This window comes from Aulonocara stuartgranti, assembly GCF_965226115.1.
Source record: "Aulonocara stuartgranti genome assembly, chromosome: 14".
NCBI lineage: Eukaryota > Metazoa > Chordata > Actinopteri > Cichliformes > Cichlidae > Aulonocara > Aulonocara stuartgranti.
This window is the reverse complement of record NC_138950.1, coordinates 855,941-880,947: the sequence shown is the minus strand read 5'-3', so window position 1 is coordinate 880,947 and position 25,007 is coordinate 855,941. Positions and strand designations below refer to the sequence as shown.

The 25,007-nt window shown below is 46.4% G+C and overlaps 2 protein-coding genes across 2 annotated transcripts; both read right to left on the bottom strand.

Annotated features, from left to right (window-relative positions):
- Window positions 1-3,402: 3,402 nt before the first annotated feature.
- LOC309686937 (olfactory receptor 11A1-like) lies at window positions 3,403-4,434 on the bottom strand (the record flags this gene model as incomplete). The annotated part of the gene is made up of 1 exon (XM_082501610.1): window positions 3,403-4,434. The coding sequence occupies one exon, from the start codon at window positions 4,432-4,434 to the stop codon at window positions 3,403-3,405; it is 1,032 nt and encodes a 343-aa protein (XP_082357736.1).
- Window positions 4,435-15,486: 11,052 nt separating this feature from the next.
- On the bottom strand, window positions 15,487-16,416 carry LOC309686935 (olfactory receptor 11A1-like; the record flags this gene model as incomplete). Its single annotated transcript, XM_082501608.1, has 1 exon — window positions 15,487-16,416. The coding sequence occupies one exon, from the start codon at window positions 16,414-16,416 to the stop codon at window positions 15,487-15,489; it is 930 nt and encodes a 309-aa protein (XP_082357734.1).
- Window positions 16,417-25,007: the final 8,591 nt, after the last annotated feature.

Sequence of the window (25,007 nt, the reverse complement as noted above, 5' to 3'; positions counted from 1 at the left end):
GGTCGGCTGCCGTCACGACTGCTCCGACCACCTTTTCTTTGTTTTTGTTTTTTAAGTTAGTTTTCAGCGTTTTTAAATGAGCAAAATCATCACCATGCGGTACATTAGGTATGACAGAGACACTCTTGTTTCTATTGGTATACAATGTACTCACAATTTAAAGTTTTTAACTCCGGATCCGAGCTGGCCGAGTGAGATCTTGAGGGAGAACAAAGGACGTGACGCGAAGCGGCAGCCTCGAGGGAAACGAGCCGGCGTCAGGAACAGGCTGAGAGCTCGTGCACACCGCACACCTCTGCCTAGCATCCTGCTCGCCAACGTCCAGTCACTGGAGAACAAGCTTGACGACCTCAGGGCCAGGATAAAGTTCCAGAGAGACATTCAGGACTGCAATCTCCTCTGCTTCACCGAGACATGGCTGAACCCAGCGGTGCCGGACCACGCCATCCAGCCGGCCGAGTTCTTCTCGGTTCACCGCATGGACAGGACACGGGACTCGGGGAAGTCAAGGGGAGGCGGCGTGTGTTTAATGGTGAACAACAACTGGTGCAACAGTGCGAACGTTGTTCCTCTCACACGCTCCTGCACACCAAATCTGGAACTACTGTCCATCATGTGTCGTCCTTTTTATCTACCTCGGGAATTTACATCGGTCATTGTAAGTGCCGTTTATATTCCACCACAAGCGGACACGGTCACCGCCTTATGCGAGCTGCATGAGGCACTCACACAGCACCAGACACAACACCGGGACGCTGCGCTTATTGTGACGGGGGACTTTAATAGCGCCAACCTCAAATGCGCAGCGCCGAACTTTTATCAACACATCACCTGCCCCACCAGGGGTGAAAGGACACTGGACCACTGCTACACTACGGTCAAGGACGGCTACAAGGCACAATCCCGCCCCCCGTTTGGCAAATCCGATCACGCTGCCATCTTCCTCATGCCAAAATACAAACAAAGGCTGAAACAGGAAGTTCCGGTTCAGAGGAAGGTCGCGCGCTGGACGGATCAATCGGTGGCCGCGTTACAGGACGCACTCGATGACGCAGACTGGGGCATGTTCAGAAACAGCTCCGACGATGACGTCAACGTGTTTACAGAAGCGGTTGTGGGATTCATCGGGAAACTAGCGGATGATACCGTGGAGACAAAGACTATCACAACGTTTCCCAACCAGAAGCCGTGGGTGGATAAAACCATCCGCGACGCTCTGAGATCCCGCACCGCTGCCTACAACACGGGACTCATGACGGGGGACATGGACCCGTACAAAGCCGCGTCATATAACGTGCGGAGGGCGGTGAAAGAGGCGAAGCAGCGCTACGGGAGGAAACTAGAGTCACAACTCCAACAGAGTGACTCTAGGAGCCTGTGGCGGGGACTAAGGACAATAACGGACTATAAAGCACCAACAACCGGTATGATGAACGCGGCCGTGACTCTGGCAGACGAGCTGAACACCTTCTATGCTTGCTTCGAGGCTCCAGCTAAGGACTCCAACAATGCTAGTGTTAGCGGCGCTAACGGCTGCAGACAGGAAGATACTGCCAGCACCGGAAACGTGCTCGTCATCTCCGAGCATGAAGTAAGGAGAGCCTTCAAGAGAGTGAACACCAGGAAAGCAGCAGGACCAGACGGCATCCCAGGTCGTATCCTAAGAGACTGCGCATACCAGCTAGCTCCTGTGTTCACTGAGATATTCAACATCTCTTTATCTCAGTCGGTGATCCCCACATGCTTCAAGGAGTCCATCATTGTTCCTGTCCCGAAGAAACCCCACCCTGCTTCTCTCAATGACTATCGCCCTGTAGCCCTCACCTCAGTAGTGATGGAGTGCTTTGAACACCTGGTCAGAGACTTCATCATTTCTTCACTACCAGACACACTGGACCCACTACAGTTCGCTTACCGTCCAAATCGTTCCACAGACGATGCCATCTCTCATCTCCTCCACACATCACTCACTCACTTGGACACTAGAAGGGGGAATTATGTTAAAATGCTCTTCATAGACTACAGCTCTGCATTTAACACCATAATTCCCTCCACACTCACCACCAAGCTGGAGCATCTGGGACTCAGCTCATCTATGTGTCAGTGGATCTCCAACTTCCTAACTGGCAGACCACAGGCAGTAAGGATGGGCGGACATGTCTCAGCCTCCACCACTCTCAGCACTGGAGCCCCCCAGGGGTGTGTTCTGAGCCCCCTGCTGTACTCTTTGTACACATATGACTGCGTGGCCACTACCAGCTCCACCACCATCATCAAGTTTGCTGACGACACCGTCGTGGTGGGCCTGATCTCTGATAACAACGAGACGGCCTACCTGAAGGAGATTAGGAATCTGGAGAACTGGTGCCAGAGGAACAACCTCCTTCTAAACGTCAGTAAGACAAAGGAGCTGATAGTGGACTTCAGCACTAAGCAGGAGAGGAACTACCAGACCCCCGTCATCAACGAGTGCCCAGTGGAGAGAGTGGACAGCTTCAAATACCTCGGAGTTCACATCACGCAGGACCTGTCATGGTCCTGTCACATCAACACCGTGGTGAAAAAGGCCCGACAGCGTCTCTACCACCTCAGACGCTTGAGAGACTTCCAACTGCCCTCCAAGGTGCTCAGGAACTTTTACTCGTGCACCATCGAGAGCATCCTGACGGGAAACATCTTAACCTGGTTCGGGAACAGCACCATGCAGGACAGACGAGCTCTACAGAGGGTTGTGCGGTCAGCTGAGCGCACCATCCGCTCCGAGCTCCCTGACCTGCACTCAATCTACAGCAGGCGGTGCTGGACCAAGGCCAGGAAGATGGTGAAGGACCTCAGCCATCCCAACAACAGACTGTTCTCTCTGCTGAGGTCAGGAAAGCGATTCCGCTCCCTGAAGACCAACACAGAGAGACTGAGGAGGAGCTTCTTCCCGCAGGCGATACGGTCTCTCAATCACACCACCACACAGTACTGACCCACACATACAGTTCTTACACACACACTGGACTTTCTGGACATTTATTTACACTTGTGGCCACTGCACAACTACACTGTGTGGTCATCTAATCGAATCACTTTATCACAAGTTACTTAAATAAATCACTTTAAGCATATTTGCACTGCACAAGACACTTACACATGTGGATTGCACAACCCTGGACATTATATTTCTTCATTAGCATTTAGTATTTGTACAGCTGCTGTTACTGTTCTATATTTCCTCATATATTCTTATATATGTTCTATATTGTGTATTTGTGTATTTTGTTGTACAGTTATTTTATTTTTAACTTAAATTTTTGAGAAAAATGAGAAAAAGAGAATAAACAAAGCAAAAATGAAAGTATTTGAAACATAGTTTTACGTTCTAAAATTATTTTATAGGCTAATAGTAAACTGTTTTCAAACACAGAGCATGAGCATATACAGAAGACAGAAGGAGCCTGGATCCTCTCCACATTTCCTCTCTGCTGTTGCACTGACTGGTCCAAGTTCTAACATCAAGCATTTAGACTTTACAAAGATTAGACCTTTATATATGATCCGGATTTTGGTCAGACTCAGTCCATAAAGTAAAGGATTACAGAGCGGTGGGCATATGAGCCAATATAATGATAAAAAAATACGCACCATATTTGGGACGTGTTTCATGTTGGATCTACTTTGTGCAGTTTCGAAGAAGGAACCACATGAAAAGTTGAGCAGAGAAGCGAGGTGAGGCGTGCAGGTGCTGACGGCTTTCTGTCGCGTCTGTTTGGATCCAGAAAAACAGACTTTGAGGATCCTCATGTAGGTGTAGAGAATCAGAGTGACAGAGGATATGGTTATGAAAATAGCACCAAGTATTCCATAGATGTTATTGACTGTGGTGTCAGAACAGGCCAGTTTAACAACAGAATAGTTGTCACAGTACACTTTGTTAATGATGTTCCCACACAGCTGCAGAGGAGCACTCAGAGAAATCAAAAGAGTGATTCCAAGAAATGAGGAAAACCACGTTAGAACAATGAGCATGGATACCTTGCATGGACTCATACGTGTGTGATATTGAAGAGGAAAACATATTGCAAGATATCTGTCATAAGACATGATGGCTAAGTTACTGAGCTGCAAATTTGCATAAGAGTACACACAGAAGATCTGCAGGAAGCAGAGAGGAGCAGAAACAGTGTGAACATCAGAGAGGATCTGAAGCAGGAGGAACGGAAACAGCCCTGTACTACCATACAGCTCATTCACAAACAGGCTGCACAGAAACATGTACATAGGTTCATGTAAGCTTCTGTTCACACAGATAACCACAATCAGCAGGACATTGACAGTAACAATAACAATATATAAAAATGCAACAACTGTGAAATATAAATATTTCAAAGCCCCGCTGTCGAGGTAGGCAGTGAGTGTGAAATATGAAACCTGTGAAGAGTTCATCATGATCCTCTTTTTGTTTTTACCATACATCACTTAAACTGTGCACAAACGGAGCTACATTTAAGGATGAGAATCACCCATCAGCGGCCTGATTGTAAGTCCCTCCCAACTGCACTGAATCACTTCTTGTTTTATCCTTTTCACTGCAGCAGTATGACGTCATCATCAGGGGAAAGACGGGATGACACTGACTTTTTTTAAAATTATATAGAATCTTAAAAAGCCATCATGACACGATGCCAATAAATACAAACCATAATTATTTAATTTCATATACACAATGTATATTCAAACAAGTTGTTTGCAAATAAATTAAAACGCTGGACGCAAAGAGTGTTTCGTAGCTGGACCTTTGTGCTAAACCACTTTGACCATTTTGAACACCATGTTCATTTATTATCATTAATTAATGGCAGGACTTCTTTAAGCAGTTTTGTAGGAATGGGGTATAAAAGACATGTTGATGGTTGGAGGAGGTAATTATTAAGGCCCACGGTGAAAAAATATAACAACAAATAAATCAGGTTTTTGAGTTTTCCAGCTAGGGTAGACAAGGCCAAGTGTCAGGCTTTCAGATGAATTAAAACTGTCTTGGCCTTTGGTTAATTAACAAGCTGGAGTGGACAGACTAAGCATATCACTCCTGGTCCAATTGGGGAAGAGAGAATAATAATGGATTGCATTAATATAGCGCTTTTTGAGACCCTCAAAGCGCTTTACAACTCCACTATTCATTCACTCTCACACACTGGTGGAGGCAGCTACAGTTGTAGCCAGAGCTGCCCTGGGGCAGACTGACAGAAGCGAGGCTGCCATATCGCGCCATCGGCGCCTCTGGCTGGAGAGAAAAGGGTTCCATAATAGGACCAATTCTGTTTAAATTATCCATACTTCCGTTAGGCAGTATCATTAGAAGGCTTGCCTGAGCCCTCAGTAGAGACAGGTCGTGGCTGCACAGGCTCAAATGATCCCCCAGCTGACATATGTAGCTTTGGCTGCGGCTGCACAAAGCGACAGAGGTAGCACAGTTGAGTAGGATGAATTGGTTGTGTGGACAAGAGATATTTTATTTTGTATTCTTATGGTGACATTTTATAATCATAACTATCATTGATCAGACATTCATCATTGTTGAATCTGATGACAGTATAATCTTTGTTTTATATCTATGGTAATCTGAGTAAAGATTAATGTATGCATATTATCATCATTTTAATCAGTCTCAAATGGTATCCACAGCATTGTATTCACCGTCCATAACTGGAGGGTCCAGCAGGACCTTGTTCTAATTCATTTGCAGGCCTACATCAGGACATGCACATAGAGTGTTATGTAAACACGCACGTTCGCATACACACTTATTTACACAGGGAGGTCGTGTCAGGACGTTCTCTAGTTGGACTCACAGAACTGCACAACATGACATGTCACACACACTTGTTTTTCTCTAAAGTATCATCTGATGTTTGTATAAGGAGAACTTTGGACTATGGGGAGACTGTTATCATTTCCAGTAAGGTCTAACTGTGTGATGTCATCATGGGTTATATAAGGATGGGGAGCTGTCCACTCTTTGGAGAATCTGTTGCAAGTTTTCTTCCCACACTTCTGCGCAGAGTGTGTAATTAAAGATCACTATTTTGACGCCTCCCTGGACTCAGCTTGCTTTCTTCTCTTACCCAAATCGAACGAATCTTAACAATTCTTGGTGCCGAAACCAGTTGGGGAGGAGAGGAGCGTGCGACTGTGGCCTGGAAGGTGCCAAAACGAACGGAGATCAGCAGCTTATCTGAGTGACAAGCCAGGCGAAATAAAAGGTGAGAGTGCCACCTGTTGATGTTTATCCAAAGGCGCTAAAATTGGAAGTTAAAGCTAAATTTAATTAAATAATATTCACTCAGTATAGGCTTCTTATGTCTGTTCATAGTGATTTTGGGGTAATTAGTGTTAAAACTTTGGGGAATATTGGATTGATTAAATGTATTGCTGTTTATTTTGGGGGCGAATATTGAGTTAAGAGGTTATGTTTTAAGTAAATAAGCGTGTTTATTTTGATGTGGGTTGAGGCCAGCCAGACAAACAGTAGTTCAGGGTATTTGGTTTGTTTGACCAGCAGAAACGCGGTTTCGGGCGTCGAAATAACTGGGGGCGAAGACCCCGCAGTGACGCTTATAATACACTTGAGTAAATTTTCTTAGGACGGGGGCGTGGCCCCTAAGGGCGCAGTTGCTCAGCGTGTGACGGCGACCCCTGATCGTGGACGCACGGCCAGGTTAAAGTTCGGGTGGTACCCGGGGGACTTCGGGCACCCCTTAAAAACTAAAGTGAACAAGGGGTTCACTTTCCTGCCTGCTTTCTTCTCTTACCCAAATCGAACGAATCTTAACAGTTGCCAAGGTGATAGTAATCTCGAAAAACCAGTAAAAGGACTGTGTCAGAGTTAAATCACAGTATGAGGCATAGGGTGCCAATGGTGGGAGCGCCGTTTCCTCTGGGAAGAGGGTGCCGGCTGGCTGAGCAACAGAACCTCTGGCAGGATGGCTCCCTGCCCTAGGTCAGGTACGTGGCAGGGTGTGGATTGGGTGGATTCTTTTACATTTTGATGGAAGCCAGTTAAGTCTAATAATAGATTAAATGCCTTGTTGAGGGTGTCATTTTTAGTATCTATATGAATGTTAAAATGACCCTGAACAGTTGTTTTATGGGAGCAAGCTATTAACAAGCTAGAGTAGACAGGCTAAACATATCCAATTGAGGAGGGGAACAGAGGGTTGGAGTGCCATGCATTTCACGCTAGGACCAATTCTGTTTACATTATGCATTTTTCCCTAAGGCAGTATCATAAGAAGGAATAGCATAATAAAAATAATAATAATATTAATAATGATAATAATACATTTTATTTATAGGTGCCTTTAAGACCCTGAAGGTCACCTTACCATAGCACAAGAACAATAGCAGCAATACAATATAACAAACATGGCAACCAAAAAAAAAATAAGCACAATTCTGAATACATGGTGTTAACCATTCCTCGCCGTCAGTCCCCTGACCGTGGTCGGGAGACACGAGGGGAGATGCTTCCTCCAGGGCCGAAGTTTGTCCTCCTTCGGGGTTAACTCCCTTCACTTTTGTGGAGTAGTGAGGCAGACAGAAATCAGCCGAGGCACCGGAGAGTACTGAAGAGATGAGGCTTTAATAACAGTACTGCACACTTTGGAAACACACTGCATAGCCTGTAGCCCGTTAGAACGCTGCTCCCGGTCGCCCTCTACCCATGACACACTCTCTCACTCTCTTTTTCCTCTTTCGCTCCCCGCGTTTCCTTCACGCGCATGCTCACACACACATTACATACACTCCTTACTGCACCCAGTCACACACAAGACAGCAATTCCTGCAACAATGGGTTTTGAGATGTGATTTAAAAGAGGTGAGAGAGTGTAAAGGCTTTGAGTCCCGTGGTAGTCAGGCAAGCAGGTGGAACAGACAGAAGAGAAGCTGAAGAAGAGTGAAGTGCACGAGCAGGTGAGTATGTAGTTCAAGTTCAAGTTCAAATTTTATTCGCCACATGCAGTGGCAGGTTTCCCTGCAGTGGAATGAACCCGCCCCCCGACCTTACACACACAACACAGACATCACATGAGGATATAAGTCAGAGAACGGTTGCATTACAGAAAACCACTGAAATGTACACTACAATGGGAAAGTACAAGAGGAAAAAAAGAGCCCTCTGCTCATGCTGGGCTATAGAGGACAGCATGAGAACAGGAAACAAAAAAACTCTTCTGCACAGAAAGCACATAAATGTCCACAGTACAACATTATAGAGCGCGTGACCAGCAACAGGGTTGGGTAGGGGATAAGGAGTAATCCCAGGCAACACAGCAGCCATCCTGCCACTGCGCCGACTCTCCAGCGCGGGCCCAGACCCGCCTCGTGTTCCCAGGAGGCAACAAGCATCGAAGGCGTTGGAAGGGGAGGGGGGACGTGTGAGTGCTTATCAGTGTAAATGTATGTGTGTGCGTGTCCAGAGTTCAGCTGAGACAGTGTCCTCCGCCCTATCAGGCTAAGTAAACAGTCTACCAGCCAACCCAGGTGGCCTTGCATGGAATGGGAAGGAACAGAATCAACACAGTCGTTATCAGGGAGTTTTGTTCAGCTCCGGCCTTGAGACCGCAGCTGGCGCCGAAGGGGTAGCCGCATTATGATGGTGATTTTTCTTTTGTGACAACTCAGGAGAATTTCAAGCTGTTTTTAACACTCCGACACCGACACTGGTCTCTCAATCTCCCGTTGGATAGCTGCTTTGAAGTTTTGAAATTTAAGCTTAAATTTCAGAACTTACATTTTAACTACTGATTTTATCTACTGTTCTGATTTTATCTGTTTTGATTTTATATACTTTTTTGTTTGTTTGTTTGTTTGTTAATTAGTTAGTTTGTTTGCTTGTTTTAATCAATTTTAAATCATGCTTTTTATTTGTTTTTGTTTCTAATGTCTCTGTAAAGCACTTTGACTCACCTTGTTGAATTGTGCTATACAAATAAACTTGCCTTGCCTTGCGAGTTTCTCCATGATGTTATTTACCTTCAATTCCGTGGTCTTTTCACTCTTTTGCTCAGAGAGCAGATTCTGAGACCTCACAACCGCAGCCAACTGATCCGCGATGTAATCCAGCTTCCACCCAGAGGTGTTGTTCCGAGTGGATTCTTCCCTGATGTAATCCAATATACGCTCAGAGGTGTTATTCTGAGTATTCACTGCAGCCGTTAGCGCCTCCAAGCTCTTAACCATGCTGCATTCAGTGCGTCCTTTCTGAGAAGCCGCACCTCGTCCCATCGTTTCAATCCCAGCGGGCAGCCTTGTGGGGATTTGAACAGCCGGTTCCGCTTTCTTAATTCTCCGATAAGCCAGGGCCAAGCCAGCTCCGATCAGCAAGAACCCTGTTATCATGGTTCCGAATAGATAGATATCTTCAGCGTCCTCGATCGACAGTCCCGCCAGGCACACGACCCTCCAGTTCTGCCACCCGTCCATCGTGTACCCGGCAGGGAAAGTCCCTCCAGGGCACTCAGGCTCTCCCGAGCCCAGACTTCTCGTTGAGAAAAGGGTGTCAATAGCATTCAGAGACCAGTTGATCAAATCCATAATTCTCTTTTAGGTTTTAGAAACAGACTGTGAGAGAGTGTTCCAGGGAAGTGAAATACACATGAGACAAGACAAAGACACAAGAGGCTAAGCAGGGAAGATAAGGGGAAGGAGAAGAGGAGAAAAGTGCGACTGCCTTCGCCGAGAGCCAAACGAGAATGTATGTAGAAGATCAGATAAATATGGAGGAGCGAGGTTATGAAGCGCTTTGAAAGTGAGAAGCGGGATGTTGAAATTGACACGGAGGTGAATCGGAAGCCAATGGAGCTGTTTAAGAACAGCTGTTATATATTCAGTGGATCTAATTCTGGAAATAATACGAGCATCTTTATTTTGAACTAACTGCAATTTATGGAGGGATTTATGAGGTAAACCATAGAGAAGAGAATTACAGTAATCTAAACGAGATGACAAGAGCATTGACGAGTATGGCGGTACTGCTTGCAGTGAGTGAGGGATGAAGACGATTAATATTACGGAGATGAAAGTAGGAAGACTGAGTGATATCATTTATATGTGCTGTGAAGGACAGAGTGCTGTCGAGGATGAATCCAAGACTCTTAACCTGAGGGGAGGGTGTGACATCAGAGTTATCAATGGATAACGAAAAATTTCTGGTTGGGACTGTGGTCAGTTTTGATTTGGTGCCTATTAAAATTAACTCTGTTTTATTGCCATTAAGTTTAAGAAAGTTGTGAGTAAACCAGACCTTGATTTCACTTAAACAGTCAGAAATGGATGTGGGTGGGAGAGTAGCTGTGGGTTTGGAGGATAGGTAGAGCTGGGTGTCATCTGCGTAGCAGTGAAACTGGATGTTATGCTTCCTAAAAATATTACCAAGGGGTAGGAGATAGATGATAAAAAGTAAAGGACCCAGGACAGAGCCTTGGGGTACACCAGAATTAACTGGAGTAGATACTGATCTGTGAGGGAGTAACTGAACAAACTGTGAGCGGCCAGAGAGATAAGAGGTAAACCAGGTGAGTGCTGTACCATTGATGCCAATAGATGCCAACCTGTGAAAAAGGATGCAGTGGAAGATAGTGTCAAAAGCTGCTGTAAGGTCAAGGAGAATGAGGATGGAGATGAGTCCAGAGTCAGCTGCAAGCAGAAGATCATTAGTGATTTTTACTAGAGATGTTTCTGTACTGTGACATGAACGGAAGCCGGACTGAAACTGCTCGTACGAGTAATTTCCAGTGGGATGACGATGAACCTGTGCAGCCACTATCTTTTCCAGAATTTTGGCTAAGAAAGGCAAATTTGAAATTGGCCTGAAATTATTTAGATTGGAGGGATTTGAACCATTCTTTTTCAGTATTGGGGTTATTATTGCAGTTTTAAGAGAAGAAGGAACAGAACCCGATATAAGAGAGGAGTGTACGATATTAGCAATCAGTGGGGTAAGAGACGGGAGTGAGAGTTTAACAAGATTAGTCACCAGTGGATCAACTTTATTTATCCATGAAGCCAGATGACACATACCAATTAGTTAAACTGCAGGAATGTCCTAAAGACATAAAGACCTGGATTGCCGCTAACTTTCTGTTTCTTAATTCAGATCAAACTGAATTTAGAAGCAGCCCTAAACATCTTAGAAATATGGTATCTAAAGAAATCTTACTCTGGATGGCATGACCTTGGTCTCCAGTAACACTGTGAATCTTGGAGTCATTTTTGACCAGGATATGTCCTTCAATGCACATATCAAATAAATATGTAGGACTGCTTTCTTTTGAATGAGCTCTCCCCACTCTAGAGGTGCTCATTGGTCGGCAAATGTGCTGCATTCCTCACCAAATATTGGTGTCATGTTTCTGCTCCTCTGGGCAGAGTCGACCTAGTTTTTTTCCTGGGAGCTGCATCTGGGGCTGATTAGGAGCTACAGTATTTAAGACCAGCACACACAACAACTCTTTGCCATATCATCAGCTACCCAGCGTTAGTTCAGCCAACTCATGTACTTCATTGAATCTCATGCTTGTACTTACCTTGTTTCTCTTGTGCTTAGTTGTGTCCATGGATTACTCACTTCACCATCTACATTTCTCCTTCCACTCGGTCACTGGACTTTTACTGCTGTATTCTCCACCCTCACTCCGGTATAGACTCCATTCTTCTCACCTGCTTGCCTCTCTGCACTTGCAATTGGACTTCTTCACGGATTGGAATACCTCAAACTCAACCAGACCTTCTCCAAATTTACTACATGTGCCGGCAGACAAGTAAGCTACTGGGAATCAGTGTCATTGGATAATCTTGCAGACCGTTTAAACCCCACGCTGATACCACTCTCCTCTGTTACGGTCTCTTTGACCATCGATCAATTCCAGTGTCTGTGTTTTTAACGTGCCCCATGGGTCCATCCTGTTTCTGACGGCCTGTGCCATGACAGATATAGGCTAAGTTCCCAGACAAACCGGCAAGTGACAGTACTGAACTCTCTGCTCCTGAGTTTGTCAAGCAGGACTCAGAATCATGACTTGTCTGCCACATTCTGGGATTTCCCTTAGGATTAGACTGGCTGTCAATCAGAGACTGATCCTTATGTTTGTCAGTCTAAAGACTTTGAATCTGCTCTTTGTGTGCTGTGTTTTGAACCTGCCTGTAAAAGTGTTGTGCCGGCTGCTCCAAGCACTATGTCTAGCTACCTACAGCAAATTTTTCTGTAGTCTGTGTTTTCTCTCGCTGAGCTAACCTCTTCAAAGACTGATGTTTGTATGGGTCAAACATGAGGCCAATACTAAGCCATCTCTTTTTCCTGTGCCAGCTTCCAGGGTGAGGTTAGCCAAGACCCAGTCCGCCTTAGCACCCGGACTAGTTCCACGGGTGGGGGTGGCTTGGGTTCAGTGGGTTTCTGCACCTGTGCCGGGTGCCTGCACCTGTGCCAGGTCCCAGGGCGAGGGTAGCTGAGACCCAGTCCCCTTCTGCACCTGTAACTGTTGGGTTTTGGGGAGGTTATTGTCCAACTAGTTTCTGTGCCTGCAAGCGCTGCAAAGCCCCAGCCAGAGCAATCAGAGCCTTTTGCGAGCCAGAGGTTTTCATGTCATCTGGCCCAGCCATGTCTCAGCGAGAGGTCTTAGTGTCATCTGGTTCTGTACTTGCCAAGCCTGCCACACCGAGTCCTGCACGTCTTGTGCCTGCCATGCCACATCCTGCACTGCCTGCACTTGCCAAGCCACATCCTGCACCATTTGCGCCTGCCAAACTGTCTTCACCCAGGCCGCGGCCAACCACCTGCCAAGTCATTCAAGGATCTTTGCCCATGCTGCCGCTGACCACCTGCCAAGCTGCCTGAGGATGCTTTGTCTCCATCGCCATCGTGGCATGGAGCCTGCCATTGTGTTTTGTTTTGGACTCCTGTGCCCCGGGTTTTGACAACTAGTGATACTTTTTTGTATCCTTTCTGGTCTGTATCAGTTTGTCTCTGCTGGCTTCCTGTTAAATCCAGAATTGAATTCAAAATCCTGCTCCTCACAGGATTTAAATAATCAGGCCCCATCTTATGTTAATGACCTTAAAGACACTTCCAGTGCTGCTCCGAGCTGGCAGCCAGTATCAGCAGCTCCGACCTGAACAAATCCTTCTTTTTCTCTTTAATATATGTTTCTTTGTTGTTTGTGTTTATTGTTTTTGTTTTTCTATTGTGGACTGCTGTCCCCCACAATGGAGCTCAGAATTCTATGGACAATGGTGTTCGTTATTACATTTTTTACAGCGTCTTTGTCCGGAGAGCGCGTGGAGGTCCGACCTCCCATTGTTTACAGCAGCTGTTAGCCCTCGGAGCCTCCGCTGCCCTGCCTACCGCCGAGCAAGCTAACATCCCCCGTGAGGTGAGGAGGAAAAGACGCGGTACTCGGGCCGGGATCGGGCGTCGCAGTAAAGTTAGGAGGTACCGGCCAGCGATTCCATCTGTTATTATGGGGAATGTGAGATCTCTCCCCAATAAAGTAGATGAACTGGCAGCCCTTACCCGACATCAGAGGAGCTACAGGGAGTGCAGCCTGATGTGCTTCACAGAGTCGTGGCTAACTGCGCTAACTCCGGACTCACACGTAAACATGGATGGTTTTCATCTGATCCAGGCCAACAGAACAACGGAGAGTGGTAAGAAGAGAGGAGGGGGTCTGGCTGTGTTTGTGAACGATAGATGGTGTAACTCTGGTCATTTATCTATCAAAGAGACGCTATGCTGTAAGGACATTGAGCTGCTAGCGGTTAGCATGAGACCGTACCGCGAGAGTTTTCATAGCTAATAGCTGTGTATGTCCCGCCCTCTGCTAACGCTGCAGCAGCCTGTGAGGTCCTGCACACTGTAACCAGCAGACTCCAAACACAGCACCCTCAGGCCCTTTTCCTGATCTCTGGGGACTTTAATCACATCTCCCTGTCCTCCACTCTCCCCACCTTCACCCAGTATGTTACCTGCCACACCAGAGACAATAAAACATTGCCAACACCAAGGAGGCATACAGCTCATCACCTCTTCCTCCCCTGGGGGGCTCTGATCACAATCTGGTTCATCTCCAGCCTGTGTATAAACCTCTAGTACACAGAGAACCAGTTGTGAAACGCACAGTAAGGAAATGGTTGGCAGAGACTGAAGAGGCCCTGAGGGACTGTTTCCGCTCTACTGTGTGGGACAACCTCTGCAGCCCCCTGGAGGATGACCTCAGCAGCATCACAGACTGCATTACGGATTACATGAACTTCTGTGTGGACAACACCGTACCCATCAAAAAGGTACGGTGTTTTTCTAACAACAAGCCATGGATAAATCCTGAAATTAAGGCTCTCCTCAAGGAGAATAAGAGTCTTTAGATCTGGAGACAAACAGGAGCTGAGAGTTGTTCAGAAGAAGCTGAAATGGAAGATAAGGCAAGGGAAGGAAAACTACAGCAGGAAGATGGAAGAGCAGCTGCAACAGGACAACATCAGAGGGGTTTGGAACAGCCTGAAGACAATTCAGGACAAAAACCAACCCCCCAGGCTGCAGGAGACTTGGGGTGGGTGAATGACCTAAATAAATATTTTAAAAGGTTTGATCAAACACCCACCCCTCCCACAGCATCGTCCCCCCCTGCTGCAATCTCCTTCATCTTCAGGGACGTCCTGTCCTTCATCTCAGGACTTCACACCTCCCAGCTCCCAGTCATTACACCCACCCCTGGCTTCTGTGGACTCCAACATACACACCACTCCCCCAAAATCCACTCTTACTATCTCAGCACTTCAAGCGAGGAACGAGCTTCGCAAGATCAAGGTGAGGAAGGCTGCAGGTCCAGATGGCGTCAGCTCCAGGCTCCTGAGGTGCTGCGCAGATGAACTGTGTGGCATCCTAGGTTATCCCTTCAACCTGAGCCTGTCACTGGGGAAAGTACCACAGCTGTGGAAGACCTCCTGTGTGGTACCGGTACCAAAGACCTCCCATCCCAAGGACCTCAGCAGCACTGTACTGCCCTATATTGCATCTTAATTTGTTTTTATATAATTGCGTGAAATGAGTCTTGAGTTGAATGTTTTTTAATAGGCAAAAAATACTTAAATAAGAAAATGGCGAATTACATTTTTGTCTTCTTTTTTTTTCTGCTGATCTGAAAATTGATCCGATCAGTGACGAAAAAAACGTGATCCAATCCAAACTATGAGACTTTTGATCCTTTGCACCACTAAACATCACTCACTGTAACAGTTCAAAATGAAACAGATTACCAGAGTTACTGTACCACATATTAAAACCCTTATTTGTAGCGCACCTGCAGAATTTTGCCTCTTTTTGTTTTGTTTCATTTTTTAACTATGAAGACATCAAAGGTTTTACTGTGTTCAGTTCATGAAATCTGTTCATACATCAAGATTTGCTGCAGTTAGTTTTACTATTAGCACGGATATAATAACAGGGTGTTACATGTCAGCACAGAGTAGTTTTTTGCAGGTGAGAGAGATTTTGGACAGGGTCAGTCCATACATTAAAGGGTTGAATACAGGTTGACATGTTAGAAAGTATAATGATAAAAATATCCTCAGCATGCTGGGTACACTGTTCATGTTAAACCTGCTCTGCAGAATTTCAAAAAAGCAGCCGAAAGAGAAGTTGAGCAGAGAAGCGAGGTGAGGCGTGCAGGTGCTGACGGCTTTCTGTCGGGTCTGTTTGGATCCAGAAAAACAGATTTTAAGGATCCTCATGTAGGTGTAGAGAATCAGAGATACAGGGCATAGGATAACGAGAGGAGTGGAAATGAGTCCATAGATGTTATTGACTGTGGTGTCAGAACAGGCCAGTTTAACAATGGAGTAGTTGTCACAGTACACTTTGTTAATGATGTTCCCACACAGCTGCAGAGGAGCACTCAGAGAAATCAAAACAGTGATTACAAGAAATGAGGAAAACCACGTTAGAACAATGAGCATGGATACCTTGCATGGACTCATACGTGTGTGATATTGAAGAGGAAAACATATTGCAAGATATCTGTCATAAGACATGACGGCTAAGTTAGCAAGCTCCGCAGTTCCATATGTGTGCACACAGAAGATCTGCAGGAAGCAGAGAGGAGCAGAAACAGTGTGAACATCAGAGAGGATCTGAAGCAGGAGGAACGGAAACAGCCCTGTACTACCATACAGCTCATTCACAAACAGGCTGCACAGAAACATGTACATAGGTTCATGTAAGCTTCTGTTCACACAGATAACCACAATCAGCAGGACATTGGCAGTAATGATTAAAAAATATAAAGACATAACGATCACAAAAAATAAATATTTCAAATGCCCGCTGTCAAAATAGGCACTGAACACCAAGAATGAACTCTGAGATGAGTTTACCGTCATCCTCCTCTCCATTCAAAAAACAAAGGTAATACTGTTTGCAGGATCCATATTATTTATCATCACATCATATAACCACAGGTTTTCAAAACAGTGAAACTCCAACAAAGCAACAGACATGAAACAGTTGGGGAAGAATTTCACTGATGATAATCCATCATGGTAAATGTCCAGCGCTTACCATTCAACAGAGTGCTTAGGCAACGTGGGTTATGACATTGTACTCAGACCCCTGAATCACTCCCCACTGAGCTAAAGTTCTGCTTCTGCTTCTTCATAAACTCTGTTCTGAAAACACGCCCACTGTGGCACACTGACCTCATGACTGAAAGAATGCCCCAAGGGTCAGAAAAAAAATCCTTCATGAAAACACAGGTGGAAAAATTATCAGGTCGCCCAATCTTTTAAGCTATGAGTGCTCAATTCACCTCCTCAGAGACTTCATATGATCACAAGAAATCAATGTGTAAACTACAATTCAATAAATAATTAGATCAAACACATGTGAGACTAGGAAAAGTCAAACAATCAGCTGTACTCATTTATGAAGGAACAAAAATGAATTCACACAAGTCACTGAAGGTGTTTACATCACGACATTTGAATATTTATTGTATAGACTTTATTTGAAATGGCGCCATGAAAGGGAGCCGGAGATCGACAGACGGATTGGGGCTGCAGCTGCAGTAATGCGGACGCTGCACCGGTCCATCGTGGTGAAGAGGGAGCTGAGTGTAAAAGCGAAGCTCTCAATTTGCCGGTCGATCTACGTCCCTACCCTCACCTATGGCCACGAGCTGTGGGTAGTGACCGAAAGAACGAGATTGCGGATACAAGCGGCAGAAATGAGCTTCCTCCGAAGGGTGGCTGGCCTCTCCCTTAGAGATAGGGTGAGAAGGTCGGCCATCCGGGAGGGGCTCAGAGTAGAGCAGCTGCTGCTCCACATCGAAAGGAGCCAGCTGAGGTGGTTTGGGCATCTGACAAGGATGCCCCCTGGGCGCCTCCTGGGTGAGGTGTTCCAGGCAGACCCAGGACACGCTGGAGAGATTATATCTCTCGGCTGGCCTGGGAACGCCTTGGTATTCCCCCGGATAAGCTGGAGGAGGTGGCTGGGGAGAGAGAGGTCTGGGCCTCTTTGCTTAGGCTGCTGTCCCCGCGACCCGGCCTCGGATAAAGCGGATGAAGATGGATGGCGCCGTGAAAGAAAACTTGCCTTTACATTTGGTCTCAACACGCCATTTAACTAGTCACCTGACCTCTCCGCTGATTCTGTTTCACTATAACTTCAGTGTTTTGAATGAAGTTGTGCAAAACACTCAGAAGACATTAGAGCATCTCAAAGGAATCATTTTGACCATTTGTGATATCAGGATCATCTTCAAGCATTGGATGGTGGTGGAAAAGCTAGGAGGCAGGTGCACAGAACTGAGCTTGTCCCTGCTACCTGGCACTGACGAGTGGGTGGAGCTAAAAAGTACGCAGTAGCTCTTTCAATTGGAGCTTTCATTTGCTTCTGCATGAAGAAGACTTTAGATTTACATTTGGTTAAGTAGGTTAAGAAGCAGTTGAAACCGAGCTACTCTGGAGACCTTACGTAAGCGTGGGTACAGCGTGGCTTCTGGGTCCTGTGTTGGCATCCGTTGGCTTTTCGGCTAACTGGCCCGGCCAGTGGGCCTGTTTCCGAGCAATGTGAGTGGAGCTGTGAGCTTTGCTGGTGGTTGATCTTGCTGAACTTCGTGGAGGTGGTGAGCAGCTGGAGTTACTTCATAAATGGATTTAGCAGAAAGGAGATGACTAGATGGATCAACGAAGCAGACTGGATTGTTGTGCGGCGAGAAAACTGCTCGAAAGTTTCCCTCGATGGTCTGCAGCATTCAGCACTCCCTGAAGCACCGCAATGACATTCATTGTGTTCGATATTCTTGGACTGCCTGAAAGGGATGCGATGAAGCAGAGCTGAGCAAAGCAAATGGAAGGGTGGATGACTGGATATGTAAAGCGCTTTGGGGTCCTTAGGGACTAGAAAAGCGCTATATAAATACAGGCCATTTACCATTTACCAAATAATGTTACTCTTGTGAGATAAGCTGTGTTAAAAACCTTCTCAAAAGGTGTACGTGGGAGAACGAACAGCTTCCTAGGGGGATCATATAGATAAGAACCGGAAGGCACTTGTTTGGAGGCATGGTCTCACTCCTGAAATTCAGATATTTTATCTCCAATTCTGGTTCTCTGGATTCTGATTTATATTCATTATATTATTCCTGCCTCTCTTGTGTTCCCGATTTGTAATTAACTTGATTGTGACTACCTTCATTATTCCTGGAATTCTTAGTCTTCTCTGTTTCTTTTGGATTGTGGGCTTTGCTTGCCTCTGTCTTTAGATTTATTTTTAGGACCTAAACAACCTTAACAAAGGCTCACCTTTAATCACGAACTTGATTAATGAAAACATTCTTTTTTTTTTTTTTTTTTTTGCCTGTCCCGTTTGGCTCTTTTGCATCAGAATTATTGTCTAAAGGCAAAGAAAGATGCCCAACGGATTTACTTTACCAAATTGACCATCCCAGCCTTGCCGTAATGGTCCATTTGATTCACCTTTTATTGTTTATTTTATTTTCACTTACTGAATACGGGACAGACTTGACTGGGGGAAAGAAGGGGAGAAAGAAAGAGGGAAAGAGAAACAGCTGAGAAGAGGGACGGGGGAGAAGGGCAAAAGACAAAAACCAACAGAATGAGCAGAGAAAAAAAATGCATATATCAATCACCTGGGTCACCTGCTGAGAAAGAAAAAAGAAAGCAAGCAGAAGAGAACAAGAGTAATAGAATAAACAACATCACAATGATATATGGGAATATGACAGTAAATACTAAATATTAAACATTATTGTGCAGCACATAAGATCAACAGAACACAGTGTGCTTTGAGGTAGGAGCCAAAAAGGGTGTAGTTTGTGGGTGTGATCACCCGTGTGTACACCTGTGAGCATGGACGCGCTTGTTTTTTTAAAAGGTTCCTTCATGTAATAATCTGCTAGAGGGTGTGGGGGGGCCACAGCCCCGTCCTCCAGGGTATGAAGCAGGTATGGAGGAGATCAAAACTCCAGACATCCAGAGGCCCCCAGAACACAAGAGACCAAGGAAGACCAACAGAGGGGCAGCCGCGCCACTGTCCCAGAAAGAGCTGAGGAGAGTCCCAGATGAGGGCTCACTCAGCAGCCGCGGAGCAGAAGCCAGGGGGAGTTGCAGTGACGCGCCCGTGAGCTCCGCCGGCAGCCAGCTGTGTCTGAGTGACCGAAGTTACCGTGTCTGAGTTACCCGCCAGGGAAAGGGGGCCCAGGCCCATCCAGACCGGGGCCCAGTGCAGCAGCGCCTCCCGGCCCCACAGAGCCCGGGACAGTCCACCCGACCCCACCACAGAGAAAACTGCACCCACCCCACCATCCACTCATCTTCCAGACTACATAAGACAATAAACACCCATGCTGAGATCTTCCTCCACCTCTCCTGTATCTCCCCCTCCTGCAGAGGGCGCCCCTGAGGAGAGGAAAGCTCCTGCAAGATGTGACAATCTTCCCCACCAGTTGAAGAGCCCCCCAGGTGGCTCGATGCACCGGCGGCATCCTGCTCCAGGGCTGGGCCCCCATGCACCCACCCGCCCACAACCCCAGCAACACACAAACCAGGACCCAAGGCCCCGAGGCCCGGCCAGGGCCCCAGCCCAGAGACGGAGCGCCCCCAGAACCTCACGCCCATCCCGGACCCACCCAGGGGCAGCCAGGCTACCAGGTCAGTAACCCACGTCCGTCAGCACAGACCCTCCCCTAGTCCCGCTGCATGCAGCCGCGAGGAAACAGTCACCTGAGAACCAACAGAGCCCCTAACCGGACATGACCGCTACCCCGGGTTGAGCCCCGCAAGGAAGATGCCTCCGGGGAACCCCCCGACGCCCTAAGCCTGTCCCTACCCCCACACCAATCACAACAGTGAAGGCGGGACCAAACTATGACCCCCCCCCCCACCCCACCCCCACTAGGTGATGGAGCTGATCAAAGGAGCCCAGAGCAATTGATCTGATGTGGTGGCAGAGGCTGTATCAAGACTAATGTAATCTAATAGATAATTTCTATATTGGTTAGAATTAAGATTATTTTTATTTTTCCAGTTCATGAGGACAGTTTTCTTGGCTATGCATAGGGCAGTGAAAACCATATGGGCGATATTCTTTTCTGAAGTGACATTATCTAAGCTGCCCAACAAACACACTAAGGGGGAAGTTGGAATGTTACATTTCAGACACTTTGATAAGTCTTCACATATCTCGCGCCAAAACTTCTGAACTGGTGGACAGAACCAAAGAGCGTGGATATAATTGTCCGGTGAATTGGTTTGGCAGTGTGAGCAGTTGTTGGTAGACGTAAAGCCCATCTTGAACATCCGATGACCTGTATAGTGCACTCTATGTAATATTTTGTATTGAATTAATTGAAGACTGGGATTTCTAATTAGATGAAAGGTTTTTAAGCAAATCTGAGACCAGAAGTTTAGGTCTAAGTTAACTGATAAATCCGCTTCCCATTTTGCAATAGGAAGTGATATTGATTCATCTGTTTTAGAAAGCATTCTGTATATTTTGGATAGTAATTTGGGGGTTTTAAGAGTAAGAAATTGAACCACACTTGGTGGTGTTTGTAGTTCAACTTGACCCGGTTTAAATTTCTTTTTTACTATGGATTTAATTTGTTGATATTCTAAAAATCTTTTCTTGTTGATCCCATATTGTGTAACTAGTCTGTCAAATGAAATAAATTCTGTTCCTTCTAGTATATGTTCTAAATATTTGATTCCTTTGCAACTCCAATCTGAAAAGTTTATCATATTATTGTTTTGTAATATGTCAGGGTTGTTCCAGATAGGTGTACGTTTGCATGGGATTAATGAAGACGCCGTCAATTTTAGAAACTCCCACCATGCTGTCAGAGAAGAGCTGATGTTGATGCTTTTAAAGCATTCATGTCGTTGGATGTTTGAGCTGATAAATGGTAGGTCTGAGATCTCTAGATTATTGCAGAGTGCTTGTTCTACATCTAGCCAAGGTTCATCTAAGAGGGTATGTTTTAGCCATCCTGAGATAAACTGAAGCCTGTTGGCTAAGAAGTAGTGCTGAAAGTTAGGCAGTTCTAGTCCTCCTTTATCCTTGGTCTTTTGTAGTGTTTTTAAGCTTATACGTGGGGGTTTCTTTTTCCAAAGGAATTTGGACATACATGAATCTAGAGATCTGAACCAATCTTGTGGCGGTTTAGTTGGGATCATTGAGAATAAATAATTTATTTTTGGTAAGACCATCATTTTTATAGCGGCAACCCTTCCCATGAGTGATATGGGTAGACATTTCCATCTAGCCAGATCATCTTCTACCTTCTTTAAAAGTGGGATATGGTTTAATTGAGTTAGATCTGCAAGCTTGGGAGAAACATTAATACCTAAATATTTTATATTTCCCGATTGCAGTGGTGTAGAAGAGGAATTATGGAGGGAGCAATTAATCGGTAGAACTGTAGATTTTGACCAGTTAATTGAGTAATCTGATATTCTTGCAAAAGAGTTTATCAATTCAATCACCCCAGAGATATTGGTTTGTGAATTTTGGAGAAAGAGTAACACATCATCCGCATAAAGGCTGATTTTATGTTCCACATTCTTGCATTTTATGCCCTTAATTACTGAATTCTGTCTAATTGCTGCTGCTAGTGGTTCAATAAAAATTGCAAACAGTGAAGGGGAGAGTGGGCATCCCTGCCTGGTGCCCCTCAAGAGACAGAAGCTGGAGGATGTCTGGTCATTTGTTCTAACACAAGCTGTTGGGGGATTATACACTGAACAAAAATATAAACGCAACACTTTTGTTTTTGCTCCCATTCCCCATGGGATGGACGTAGAGACCTAAAATTCATTCCAGATACACAATATAACCATCCCTCCCAAACAGTGGTCACAAATCAGTCCAAATGTGTGGTAGTGGGCACATCTGCTATATTGAGATAATCCATCCCACCTCACAGGTGTGCCACATCAGGATGCTGATCTGACATCATGAGTAGTGCACAGGTGTACCTCAGACTGCCCACAACAAAAGGCCACCCTGGAATGTGCAGTTTTGTCTCACAGCAAAATGCCACAGATGCCACAAGCAATGAGGGAGCTTGCAATTGGCATGCTGACAGCAGGAATGTCAACCAGATCTGTCGCCCGTGCATTGAATGTTCATTTCTCAACCATAAGCCGTCTCCACAGGCGTTTCAGAGAATATGGCAGCACATCCAACCGGCCTCACAACCGCAGACCTCGTGTAACCACACCAGCCCAGGACCTCCACATCCAGCAGGTTCACCTCCAAGATCGTCTGAGACCAGCCACCCAGACAGCTGCTGGAACAATTGGTTTGCACAACCAAACAATTTCTGCACAAACTGTCAGAAACCGTCTGAGGGACGCTCAACTGCATGCCCGTCGTCCTCATCGGTGCCTTGACCTGACTCCAGCTCGTCGCCGTAACAGACTTGTGTGGGCAAATGCTCACATTCGATGGCGTCTGGCACGTTGGAGAGGTGTGCGCTTCACGGATGAATCATGGTTCACATTGTTCAGGGCAGATGGCAGCTGAGAATGTCCCAGTTCTTGCATGGCCAGCATACTCACCGGACATGTCACCCATTGAGCATGTTCGGGATGTGCTTGACCGGCGTATACGACAGCGTGTACCAGTTCCCACGAATATCCAACAACCTCGCACAGCCATTGAAGTGGAGTGGACCAACATTCCACAGGCCACAATTGACAATCTGATAGACTCCATGCGACGATGTGTTGCACTGCATGAGGCGAATGGTGGTCACACCAGATACTGACCGGTTCTGGGTCCCCAGACCCCCAATAGCGCAAAAAACTGAGACCTTTTTATTCGGAATAACTTGTATTTTATGTTCCTAACCGAACCTTGGCAGCAGAATATGGAACGTGTTCATTTTAGTGAACTGTGCCCAGCAGACTGTAATTGTCTAACCACACTGCACCTTTCAGTACGTGGAGGTGGGCTGGAAGTTATTGCTAGAAACTCCTTTTTCTGTTGTCTGGTGAAAACCCCCTTCCTTTAACTCTTTTGAAATTCAGATGATGGAGCTCAATAGGACTTATCCCTTCTATGTGATCTTAATCTATAGGCCACCGGGACTAGCCAGGAGTTTCTTAGTGGAGTTTGTGGACTTTCTATCCTCAACCATCAAGCTGGAAAGAATCCTTCTGCTGGGGGATTTTAATTTCCATGTTGCTGACAGTTCATGTCACGCTGCTTCTCATTTTCTTACTCTCTTAGACTAGACTTTGCCCAACACACAGCGGAGGCCATAATTTATCTGAAACCGATGATATAGATATATGTGGCCTCCTTCAACTCGCAATGTCAAAAAATTCTAGATAAAGTGGCTCCTCTTAAATCAGAAAAGGCAGTAGTGCTTAATCCCTGCCCTGGTTCACAGAAGCTATCCGCAGCTTTAGGCAAATGTGCTGCAAAGCTGATCGCCTGTGGAAAACCACAAAACTTGAGGTTCAGAAGCTCCACTTTCTGGGCACCCACATCTCAGCTGATCTCACCTGGACCCACAACAGCATCGCCCTGGAAAAGAAGACCCAGCGGCAGCTGTACCTCCTCTGTGTCCTGAGGACGAATACCCTGGACCAGAAGCTGCTGCTGGCCTTCTACTGCTCCTCAGTGGAGAGCGTGCTCTCCTCAGGGGCCACGACTGAGAGCAGGAAGGCTGCACAGAGGGTCATTAACACTGCCAAAAACATCATTGGCTGCCCTCTGACACCCCTGGAGGTCATCACCTGATCCTCCTGTCTCAGTTTGTCATGAACCGAAGTTCCGAGCGCAGGCAGGACCCAGTAGCAGAACACACACACTAGGGTAGGAGCGAATAAAGAAAGTAATTTTTATTGCAACTAAAGGTGTCCCGTGAGGGTAGCCAGAAAAACAATGTATGAAACCAGAAGAAACCGAGGGACCGCACGGGGAACGCCGAGAGCGGGGCTGTGAGAGGCTGTAAAACAAAAAGAGAGACAGATTACTGGGGTGCGGAAAAAAGGCAGCATACGAGGGAAGGTGGAGTGTGCGTCTCACGGTGATAGCCGGGCCGAGTGAACCAGAGGGGGGTGGAGCTCCAAAAGGGGTCGAGACGGCGAAGCTGAATGTGAACCAAATCTCAGGCAGACAGGTGGACAGGCAGGTGGCTCGAAAACAAAAACACGCCGAGTTGTGATCGCTGAGAGGCGACTACGGACTGGCGTGGAGCAGCAGGTAGGGCAGGATTAAATAGTCCACCTGGTGATCGCCTGGGATGGGATGCAGGTGTGTGGTTAGCAGCCACGCTCGTGGGCGTGGACATCCCAGCAGCACCCCGGACACCGGGCCGCGGACCATGACAGTACCCCCCCCTCAAGGGTCGCCCCCAGGCGACCGGCCGGGACCCCGCCTGCGGAGAGAAGCACGGAAAGCAGAGATGAGACGAGGGTCCAGAATGAAGGAGCGCGGGACC